The following is a 13,059-nucleotide window of genomic DNA, read 5'->3' on the forward strand; positions in this document are numbered from 1 at the left end:
GATCATTTTTATTCACAAAAGTGACCCTGTTTTATCACAAAAGTGACCCTTTTTTTCACAAAAGTGACCCATATTTTACAAAAACGCACTACTGTTCACCGACCTTAAAAAAAAATTAGGTCACAACATTCAGAAAATATACCTTCAATTTTTTTCGTTTGAACTAGTAGTAGGAGGAGCAATTGTCTCCTTCTTTGAAACTTAACATTCGACATTATATTCGAAAACTAAAATCAAAATAGAATTAACATGAACATACCTTAAAATAACCAAAAATACAAAAAAAAAAAAAAAGAATGAACACACATACCTCAAAATTGGATGTAAAAGAAGAATTAACATAAGAAACTACAAAATTAAGTTGAAAACCAAGATTAGATTGAAAAACGAGAGTGAAATTGAAGAATAAAGGAGATAGAAACTAGAAAGAGGGGTAAAGAAGATGAGAGAGAAAAAGAAGAGCAGAGGAAAGAGAAGAAATAGAAATAAAAGAAAATAAAGCAGGAGAGAGAAAATATGAGAGTGGTATCAAATTTTAAATTTCACACGTGTAGATTGGGCCATAACCACCGCCATTCAATAACTTATTGTAAACCCGTTTTTTTTAAACTTTTGTGTATTAAAAAAATAAATATAAATAATATGTTATCCCATTCGTCAGATATTAGGATAAAATCTTTAATATGAAAAGATATTATTTTTGAAATTAAAATTATTTAAATCCTGAATCACTATTATTGTTAAATAAGTCTCAAATCTCATTCATTAATTTTGTTTTACTTAAAATATTAAAAATAAATCACTATTTGTTGTTTTTACCTAAGTGGCAAAGTTCTTAAATCTCATTTGTCACTTTTTCTCGGGTAACGAGTGAATTTTTTAATTCTAAAATAAAATACAAATCTAGTATTTAATTGGTTGAAATCATATCTTTGCTTATGTAGCACACCAAATGCTCCCGAAAAATGTTAAATTTATTTATATACTATTTTTGTGCCCCGTGCGATGCCCGGGTTGTTTATGAAGTTAATTTAAAACTATACAACGTGGCGCGACACTCAAATTTTATTTTATTGAAAATAAAATTCTAAATTAACAATTTTATCCTAAAATTCTATCCAAATTTAATTCATAATAAAATTCTAAACTAACTTTTTTATCTTATGAAGTGTATTTAATCTATTCAACGTGGTGCGACACTTGGCGAAAGTTAGAATGCCAAGTGTCGCTGCCTCGTGACCTGGCTAAAAGTTTAGCTTTATATATTAGTTATATGATATATTAGATTAAAATAAGTAAATTTCTAATAAACAAAAAAGAAGTGTATGCACGGAGCCTAAGTTAGTTATATTATATGGCTCATAAAGATCAGATTGAAAGTTTGGACATGTAGCGCAAATGCACAATTTTAAGTTGTTTGATTCTTTCTTCATTAGTCATTAAATTTCTTGTTGTTATTCCCATATATTTTTTTAACCAGTCTTGTACAGAGGACTTTACTGTTGATAACTTTTGTTGGACAAAAATGAAATTTTCCACTTTAATTGAAATTGGCCAAAAAAAAATTAACAATGGAATGTGACTCCTCGATCATCAAGGGTCTTATGCTTAGCTTGGAGAGTGGATTGTATCATGAGTTGCAATAAACATAAGTTTAATGTTTACATTATGAAATTGGTCAACCAAATTTTTTGTATGTGATGAGATATATTTGTTATTAGATTAGTACCCGTGCGTTGCACGCTGGTTGATTAGTAATTTTTTCTATAATTATTTATCTTTTGTTGTTGATAACTTTCTAATATGATTTGGCTCGTTATTTTTTTTTTTTTAAATTTGTTATATAAATATATAAAAAAAAAAAAACATGTACTTATAAAAAATAGTTATAAAATGATGCATCATAATGTAATATTTACTATGTTATTAAAAATATACTAAAATGATGGTTAGATTAAATATATTAATGTTGTATAAATGTATTATTCATTAAGATTATACGTTTAGAGTGGAAGCTAAATAAATGTGTAATTTACTATTAAAATAAATTAAAAGAAAATGTGTATTAATTTGTTCAAAAAAAATGTGTATAATTAGCTAACAATATCTATGTCTATTTAATATTGTTGTATTATGAATATCCAAAAGAAGTGTGGAGTATATACAACAATATTGATGTCAAATTCAAATTTCACACCTACTTGGTCCTAGTTTCTAGCTAGAAAAGGCACAAAAAAAAAATTATGACATCATAGGTAAAATTTGGAGGGAAAATTTTTAATGAGAGTTTGACATGTAAGCACTTTAAGAAATTGATGACATCATCAATGTTTTGTTTTAGTAATAGTTAATAGATGTTAACTGATTAAGGGGGCGTTTGGTTTGCAAATTGGTATGGGGTTGGAATCAAGAATGAAACCATAGTGGTATGAGTTTGGAACTTGATTCTTAATACCATCGGTTTGGTATGCTTATAGAATGCAATTTTTTTCTTTTATTTGATACCTAAAAGTATGGGAATGAGCCAAACCTACCTCCCCCCCCCCCCCTCCTGCTAGGTTTTTAAACCCCATACCTTGGGGGGTTTGAGGTATGGGTTTGAAACTCTTAAAATCATAAAACAAACATAAGGTATGGGTTTAAACCATTCTAAAACCATACCTTATACCTTAATTAATTATGTGAACCAAACGCCCCCTAATAGGTTTCACATTGTCTTAAACATTTGCTTTGTATGGATTATGAGACTTTTGTACCTAGATAATTTTCTTGCAATAATAAATAAGGATTCACTATAGCTATAATTTACTAAATTTAAGGTACAAAAGTCTAATCATGGATTACAATCTATTCAACTGGAAGCATGGATTGCAGAAAAAGGCCAACAAGATTTGAGAAATTTTCAATTAAGCCTAGCCTTACAAAAACAACAATTTGCATCCACGTTTCCTAATTTTTTAAGCCTAGAAGAAACGGCATGGTTGATGATGGAAGCCATTGTTGCCCTTGAATAAAAGGACCGATAGTGAATCTCATAGCCTCATCTCTATTTGTAATTACGCGGTACCCCTTCCATCTTACCCTCCTACTCGTATTAGCACCAGGACCTCGATTAGCATACTCACCATAGTACAACGTATCCAAGGCAAAGTTACCCGCCCATGGCATCCACCCTGCTGGTTGGATAAAGTCTGCTAGCATCGATTGCATGATTATTGTTGTAGAGTATTCCTTCCATGGTCTTCCCAAAAATGTCGGGATTTTGAATCTATCAGCAAACAGCTTTTGCTCCGGAACAATTCTACAGTTGTGAATAACAATTCCTGTGATTTCTCGACGATCCTTTTTGCCTTGTGCAGTGACTGTGTTTTGTTGATTATCCATAGGCTTTCTGACAACAATAAGCGAGTTTTGGATGATTGCGCTACCATCTCCGAATATGAAGTCCACTGTGCCTGAAATCACACAATTACGGTAGAACTGTCGATGTGCTTGTGGGTATAATGTGTCTTGATATCCATCCATCCTACAATTATAAAATGCTGACATATCGGATTGTACGCGAAGTGCCACTGCTTGGTGTCCTTCTGCACCTGCTGTGTTTTGAAAACCCATCGACTTCCCAATGAAGCCATTTCCAATTACAGCTGCAAAATTACAACCAAGATTACATTAACATTACTTCAAAGCTCTAGCTACGCGTTGTCTTTGTTCTCAGAGTGATGGACAATAATATATACTACCTCCGTTACAGTTTATGTGCAATGATTAGACATTTTTTCTCTCTGCTTTATGTCAAATCATTGAACATAACCTGTAACGGAGGTAGTATATACCATTAATTTGAATTACACAAGCTTTAAAAAAGTTGTGAAATTAAAAATAACTTACCAAAGGTAGCTGTTTTATATGTACTAACACCATCGCGAAAACTTTTTTTTCCAGTAACAATGGTCTTACGAGGTCCATCTCCATACATATATACGTTAATTTGGTCTTTTGTTATAAGTACTTGTTCATCGTATATCCCTGCTTTGACATAGATAACATATCTCCCTTGTAAATTCTTTGGATATGCTTTAAGGGCGTCGTTAATAGTCTTAAATTGTCCGCTCCCATCTCGAGCCACGATTACGTTAGGCTTAGGATTATTAGTATTAATCCTCCCTAATAATTTTCTATCTTCACTTGAAACCCATGTAGGGAAACCATCTTTATCAACCTTAGGGAGATTTTCATTCGTATTAAGAAGTCGTCTAGAGTAATTCGTTACATTTATATTAATGCCAAAATGGCTAAGAATCGGACTAATCTCCGAAACAATAGCAAGCATATTACTAGTTAATTGAGATGCATTATCAAGACCTTTAGTCATTTTTTCCTTCAAATCGGGATTATCCACACCATCGAGACATGATTGTTGGTACGCAACGGTAGCACTCAACCAATTTTTCAAATCATCTTCCTTATTCTTCATCGTAGACATATTGACATCACTTACATCTGAAAGCACAGATTGTAACTCATCCGTGGCAAGCCGCAACAGTTCCTTACAATCCTCGAACGCCATTTTATTCAAAGGATCATTCGCTTCTTTCCCTATAGATTCCGAGTTGTCAATACCTTGTTTCACAGCATCCATAGTCGCCATGATGGCAACATGAATGTAGTCTTGCAGGGAGGCACTTTGGTTTTTCGCAACCGAGGCGAGGCTTTGGACACATGCTTCTTTGTAATCAGTAGGACTACAAATAGCTTGAACAGCTTTGGAGGTTGAAGATAAAGGATCAGGTTTATGCTCATTAGCAATATGAGTTCGACGCACAAAATATACAAGACCAACGGCTACACCAACTATAATGATTATTGATATTCCTAATCCAATCAATTTTCCCTTCATTTTTTATTATTTTTACGTAAAGAATACCAATTGAATATTTAGATAAAGTTATGCCTGGCCAATTGGTAAGAAAAAAAAAAACAATTTTATTTTATGATTAATATAGAATCATACATTTCATTATTATCTTATTTTAGATTAGGCTTCCTAATTTTAGTGATTCCTTGTTTAGGAAATAACTAATAATAGTTTAGACAACTATGCTACAATCATTTTGAACTGTAAATTCTATATGAAATTTTTTAGGCGAAAATTTACATATTAGCTATATTTTTCATTGATTTTCCTTAGTTAAAGCTAAGCTAAATTAAATATGGTGTATCTAGAAATCTTTTTGCTAATTATTTCAAAAAAAAAAAAAAAAAAATCTTTTTGCTAATACATCGGTGATTAACTTAAATTAAAACCAATATTTGGCCCTGAATGTTTCTTTCTTCATCTTTATTTTCTAATGTTTTGCATATTATTATATTCTTGAAGCCAAAAATATAAGAGAAAATTATTACTATTTAAAGAATAAAGAAGTTTGTAAGTTATACAAGTCAACAATAACCAACGATCTATCAAATTATAATTTGTAAATTAATAATATGCTTACGAATGTTAAAGTTAGTAATAGTAAAATAGTGTTAACAAATACATGTAGTACAATATTTCATTTTTAACTCAATTAAAAAAAATATGATATTAAGTTGATGAAATAAAGTAAAGGAAAATTCCCTTTTTCTCATGATGAGAAACGAAATTTGTTTCTCATAGGGGCATTTTCGTAAATAAATCAACAACTTTTTTATTATTGTGGGCTCCACAGTTGAATAAAGTTGAATAAAATGTTGGTTTATTTACGAAAATGTCATTCACCATGAAAAACTGGGGCATCCTCGTAAGTAAATATTATGATAATATAACTATAATTTGGGATAGTTTTAAGCTAAACCAAAAAAAGGTGTGATGTGGGGGACAAGTTCACTTAAAAAAAAATAAACAAAAATAATAGACAAGAAAGTGATAAGATCATAAGAAAGGTTGAAAAAATGTAGTGTTGGACTAAGAAATAACGAGAAAAAATGGGCACGTCGGAATTAAGAGAAAATGGAAAAGATAAAAAAGTCATTTTTGGTCTACCGGTAACAAATTTTAGATCAAGTAATTGATTTGGATCATGTTGAAATCGCCTCTACTCCTCTAGTCAAAGTTAACTGTGTTGGACCGTTTTGATATAAATACGACCTATACATAAATTGTAGGAATTATAGTGTTAACATACATGCAACAACGACACGATGATCTATTAATTAATTTAATTTACCAAACCCGCCTAACAAATTTAACTCACTATTTGCTAAAGTTGGTCCTTAATAAAAATAATTGACCCTATTGACACACTCTCTTGATTGTTTTAATTGACACACTCCCTTAGACATGTAGTTTGAGAAAAATAATAGGTGGAGACCATAAAAATGTGATATAGAGGTAATTAATAGATTTGATTTACATTATTAAAACAAAGGATATGCATGTGAGACTGGGAAAGTTACTGAAATATGGTAAATAACTTGTATAATTTAATGATTGTGGTCCTTTGCCGTTAATAATGTCTGACTTAGGGTCTGTTCACATTTACTGAACTGAGCTAAACTGAACTGATTGGAGCTGAACTAAACTGAACTTAACTGAGCTGAACTGAATATTTTATGAGAGATGGAAATTAGAAGCTGAACTGAATTGAACTGAACTGATTGGAACTGAACTGAAATGAACTAAACTGATTGGAGCTGAACTGAACTGAAATTAAATAAATGTAACAGGCCCTTAGTGCAAGTCAACAAGTTGGCTTCGATTATGGAGAGACTTTTAACCCGGTAGTCAAACCTGGTGAATTTGCGACACTCCATCCACCACTTATGGACGTATCGAAGCTAATCCCTCGTCCCGAATCTGAGCAAAGACTAATCAAAGATAATTCTTTTTTTTTTTTTTTTTTTTTTGAAACCAAAGATAATTCTTATTTTCTTACTTAACTAAACTATGAATTGGTAGCCATGAATTACTTAACTAAACTCCCCCCCCCCCCCCTTTCATATGTAGTTCTTTCAAACCACAAGAGAGAACATATGATATTATTACCATGTTTATCTTTTCACTACTAGTTATTCGAGGCCTTCCAAAGGGAGGTTAGTTGTGTATGAGTAAATCTATAACGAGGGCCATGAGGGTCATTTCACGTAAATGCATTTCTGAATTTAGAGTAGTACCACTGGGTGATCAATTGTATCACTAGTTGATTAAATGGTATCATTGAATATTTCAGTGGTACTATTTATGTATGTAGTGGTACTAGATATTTGTTCAGTGGTACTCACTACGTGTAGAAATAGTATCACTACGGTAGAAATAGTATCACTGCATAGTCAATGCTACTATCTAAGATTTCAACGGTAAATTTAAAAAGTGGTCCCACTTACCCATCTCTCTCCTCTTTTCTCTCACCCCCATGTGCTTTTTAATATTTTAGTATTTGTTATGTAAATGATGTTGTAATATAAGAAGTATTTTCAAGGCTATATTCTAAAATAAGAAGATCGAAAAGATGATCTCGTAGACAATGAAAGAGTACGGTGTGTCGTGATGCAAATCAACAAAATTACGGCGCAACCGAGGTGCACTATTGTATTCGCCGGCACGTTCCCTAAGGTTAACACACCACTTCCACACAAAGGCACTTTTGGGTGGAAGGTTGGAGCCAAGTAACTTATGCCCAATATAGATTATGTGTTTAAGCAAGCTTGTGTTTGATATGTATTTCTTGTGTATATAAAAATCAGAAAACATCCTCCAATTTATAGAGATGAATAAAGAAGATGAAAGATCATGGAGGAATCTTCTATGAACAAAGAAGAGAAAATCAGAAATATTATGGTCATTAAAAACACCATAATCAACCTCTTAAATGGGGGGTTACAAGAAATCAAACAAGAAGAGGAATCTAAGGGAACCGTTGGAGTCCAACGGACAAACACGCGCCCGATCGGGCGGACACTCCCTTTTTCCAGATGTCTTCTCGCGAACAAATCGCAGGTCAGGAGCCCGATCGGGCGGAGCTTGCCAGATCGGGCAGTGGATCTCCAGAATTTTACGACTCTTCTCGTGCCCGATCGGGCGGGTCTCGCTCGGTCGGGCGCCCGGATCGGGCACCTGATCGGGCGCTCATATCTGACCCTTTGAATTTCCTTTCTTTATTTCCAACAATCCCCCACTAAAGGAAGGGAAGAAAAGCCAACAAAAGATGAGGATAAGTAACATATTGGGCATAAGAGGAGATCAATACATAACACTTAGATATTACATAAGTAATTTGAAATCTAGTGCTTAGTGAAATGAGACAGTCAATTACAAGTATAAGGGTGGACAAACCTTGAAACCCTTAGACTCTTGATCAAGGAGTGGACTAACCTTGAAACTCCAAGATTTAATTCAAGACCCTCACATCACATACCTTTCTCCAAAAATTTACTTGAACTCCGTGAAGAGATATGCTCTTTTATAGCCAAGCATATTCACCTTAGGTCTAGTGGAAGCTCTAGGAAATCCGCCCAAGTTTTCCATAGAAGATGACTAGTCTTCACAACCACACAGGTAAATCACAAGCACTTCTCGAAAGTACTTAGTAAACGGGGTTAAAACATGTTCATAAGAACTAAACAAATGTTGCATTATAGCCATTTACCCCCACATGACCATGGATTCATTAAGAGCTTAACGCTCAACTTCACAATAATCATAAACAACGGTGATCCAAAGTTTTAGTGCGTCCGCCCAAACAATTGGATTCATTAAGAGTCAAAGGACTCAACCTCCAACGATGGATCAATCAAGTGTGTCTCAAATAGCACCAACCAAAAATGGTTTATTGATCCATTAAGAACTAAAAAAGAGTCCAACCTCAAACAAGCATTACAACACATTCCATAGGGATAGGAAAGTAATGCTTTTCCACATGAGCTTAAGGCCTATCCCCCTCGATATTTTTCACAAATTATCAAGGATTGTGTTACATGTCCCAAATTTCCTTACCATAGTGCAAAATCATTTTGCTAGAATATTTTTTCCAATAAGAAAAACTAGCATGTTTCAACATCAACTTAATTTGCACAGATGGTTAGAAAAATATATCACTTAGTTTTCACCATTAGATGAATAAGTAATAAGACAACGAACTCAAGACTTGAAATTTCAAAACCTTAATCAAGTCCAATCCTTGAAAATAACATAGCCGCATTAGTGAACTTTCTTCATCAACCATCAATCACCAACACTTGCCTTCCGAAAAATCTGAACAACTTTTCCCAAAAGTTAGTGTATTTCACACCCTTCGTACCTAAAAAGATACTTAGTAAAAGATGAAGTAAATTTAAACAACGTTAGTCATTCACTATTAGATTTGTAAAATATTGCACTTCAACTATTTCACAAATATATGCTATGTTAAAATAAAATGCAATGCATGTCACTATCACATTGCTAAATGTATTAGCATACTCCACTCAAATGATAACATGAACAACAAATATCATATCATCGTATAAATCTTTCCAATCACGAAACATGTATGACACTTTGGAAAAAACCAAAACTCATAATGATTATTATTATTCTGAAAATAATAAAACACATTGTCATAATCCAAATCGTGAAAATTGCTCAACAAAATTGGAAAGATAAGAAGTTCAAGAAAGTTGTTAACTACAAATCACATGTGATTCTCAACACCACCACATTACTCACATTGTAGAATTAACACAAAAATATATATTACCTTGAAGCAAGTAGTGAGAAACAAACTTAATCACAAGTATAAGATTCTCACAAGGTACTAACCACACTCTTGTACCACTCCCTAGGTAATAATTTCAAGTCAGCTCATACTTGAACTTATAACTCACACTTAACTTCCAATTCACATTTCTTATCTTCAACATAGAACTCACTAACTAACCCACTTAAGTCATCACTTAGAAGGCTTAACAAAATTCAACTACTAGAGGGGAACTTATCATCAAAGATTAAAGATCCAAAATAATTAAGTCATCCAAGTAAGACCTACATCGTTCCATTAAGACAAGAAAGACAAAGTCACCTTTACTCACAAATTTAGCCTTGATCATTCCTAACAATACTTAGTGAATTGACGTTGAAAAGACTTTAGAAAAAATATTAGGAAACACACTCCATAAAAAGATAGGAGAACTCTAGGCAAGTTAAAATTATCTAACTTATCCTCAATAGTTTCTTCTAAAATAACCAATCACTCACGTCAACAATTCATTAATTTAAGGAAACACTCTTCACACATTGCATAGAGAAACCAAATCAAGACAAATACGTAATAGTCTTTAGCATAACTACTCACTTTCATGCTTTGCATCAAATAGAAGAGAAACTAAAAATGATGCCTCTTATTCTTCTTATAGTCAACTTGTTTACTCATAAACAAAATAAATGCATATATGGAAATATAGCAATCAAGAGACATGAGAATTTCATATGCATAGCCAATCACTAAAACATGACATAATGCATAGAATTGCTAAAAACAAATTATTAAAGTAAAGGAGATAATTCAATAATCCAACATTGTGGTATATGGAGACAATCCAACATTCACAAACAAAGTCATGGAGCATACTATCAATTGCTTAAAAAGCAAATCCAAAATATCAAATAAACCAAGACTTTGAGTCCAACATTTATTCTCATATACTTTTCCCCCACATTGGACGATATAAGTCTTCAACTTAAGTATTGAAATTAGACATGGTAAACTCTATTCCTTTCACATGGGGCATATAAGAACTAAATTCCTACTACAAAATTCTACACTCATAGAATCATAACCCCCACATGCCAAAGTTAAGTCTAAAATCAAAACATAGTTGATAATGGAGAAAAGGAATATGTGAACATACCTCCATAGTGCCTCTAATAATTTACCTTAGCGATCAATGACGAACAACCCAATAACCACCACTTGTAATGATTGTGCATCCACTAAGTGATTTGAGCTATTTGAGGCATATTTGGATCCATGTTCTTTACTGGAATCATATTGACATCATGTGGAGATTTACTAGACATAACACCAAAAGAAATAAAATTCTTAAGAATCACTTCCCGCACATAAAGAAATCGATAAATATTCTTTAAAGAAATGTCAATACCAAACCAAATTGAACCAATTAAGAACAAATATGAACAAAACACGTAATAAGAATTAATAACTCTTGAAAACTCTCTCTTAAGGTGGATAAACAAAGAAGTAAAATAACCTAACTATTGAATTAAATAATAATCCAAACATTATCATACTTCCAAAAATTCATCATAAGGTTGACACACTACGATATCAAAAATAGCCACCAAAAGAATTTCAAGAATACTAAAATTAATAAAAGTAGTCATGCATTCCCAACAAAAACTATGGCACAACTAAAGAGTCAGAAAAACAACCACTAAGGATATTCTCCATGGAGGAAAAATACACACATGACTCATCACAAGATAACCACATAATTCACATTTAAAAAATTCTCATGGTTAGATTGATAGAATCAACACAAGTTATTGAGAAGAATTATGCAAATAGAGCATTATTATGAGCATGAGCAAAGTCTTTACAAGCAAGACAAATATCTATATGTATATCAACACATATGTACCAAAAGTAATAAACTTTGACATTGCTTCATACTCCACATCATACTATTGTAAATAAAATCATGGTAGAACTTATAAAACCTACAATTTAACAAGTCTTAAATAACCATGAATAATCTATCAACATAGGCATGTAGATATTAGGAACTCAACAACACATTGTTAATAGAAATTAATCTGAAGCAATAACCCAAAATTTACTTTCTCAATGAACAAAACAACACATGTTCAAAAATCAACAAATTAGTAAATAAAACCAACCAACATATTTCTAAGTGCTAAGTTCAAACCACAAGCATAGAACAAAGACATAGAAATAATCATGCCATGTAACATCACACATATATAACATGGATTATACTTTAGCTTATAAACTAATAATCATGTAACAAATACTACATAATGGACAAAATAACCATCTAATATTGTAATGCCAAAAATCACAACCCATATATTTGCCAAGATGATTATTAGAATTAAAATCACGTGCTAAGCATAATCAAAATAAAATTAGTTTAGTGAGGACCTCCCTTGAATTAATTCAACTGTCAAAGATGAGCATTCTCTGTAGTACGCCCAAATTTCCTCTCCAAAAATGTAGCTTAATATTAAAGCCATAACTCCCAAACATGAGCAGATATCAACAATCCAACTGTTGAAAATGAAGCTTCATATGTCCCAAACAAACTCCCAAAATTTAAGCCCAAACCGACAACGATTGACCTTCGATCGGGGTCTATTTCCGGGACTGCTCCCAGAAAAACGTGAACAACATTTTTTACCCAAAAAATTGTTTTTCCTTGACATCATCCAATCTTTCGACCAATACCCAATTAATAGCCAATGAAAATATATAATTTCGTTTTCAAATTGTTATAATATAAGAAGTATTTTCAAGGCTATATTCAAAAATAAGAAGATTGAAAAGATGATCTCGTGACAATGAAAGAGTACTGTGTCGTGATGCAAATCACTGACTTGAAAACGAAATTCCGGCGCAACCGGGGTGCACTATTGTATTCGTCGGCACGTTCCCTAAGGTTAACACACCACTTCCACACAAAGGCACTTTTGGGTGGAAGGTTGGAGCCAAGTAACTTATGCCCAATATAGAGTATGTGTTTAAGCAAGCTTGTGTTTGATATGTATTTCTTGTGTATATAAAAATCAGAAAACATCCTCCAATTTATAGAGATGAATAAGGAAGATGAAAGATCATGGAGGAATCTTCTATGAACAAAGAAGAGAAAATCAGAAATATTATGGTCATTAAAAACACCATAATCAACCTCTTAAATGGGGGGTTACAAGAAATCAAACTAGAAGAGGAATCCAAGGGAACCGTTGGAGTCCAACGGACAAACACGTGCCCGATCAGGCGGACACTCCCTTTTTCAAGATGTCTTCTCGTGCCCGGTCGGGCGGGGCTCGCCCTGTCGGGCGAC

The 13,059-nt window shown here is 32.8% G+C and overlaps 1 protein-coding gene across 1 annotated transcript; it reads right to left on the bottom strand.

Moving 5' to 3' along the window:
- Positions 1 to 2,949: 2,949 nt before the first annotated feature.
- LOC145630488 (putative pectinesterase/pectinesterase inhibitor 58) lies at positions 2,950 to 4,900 on the bottom strand. The gene is made up of 2 exons (XM_081682750.1): positions 3,892 to 4,900; positions 2,950 to 3,647 (listed from the first exon to the last, which is right to left on the bottom strand). Exons 1-2 carry the CDS (start codon positions 4,898 to 4,900, stop codon positions 2,950 to 2,952), a joined length of 1,707 nt encoding a protein of 568 aa, XP_081538876.1.
- Between the last annotated feature and the right edge of the window lie 8,159 nt (positions 4,901 to 13,059).

This window comes from Chenopodium album, chromosome 5 (genome assembly GCF_948465745.1).
Source record: "Chenopodium album chromosome 5, dcCheAlbu1.1, whole genome shotgun sequence".
Classification (NCBI taxonomy): domain Eukaryota; kingdom Viridiplantae; phylum Streptophyta; class Magnoliopsida; order Caryophyllales; family Amaranthaceae; genus Chenopodium; species Chenopodium album.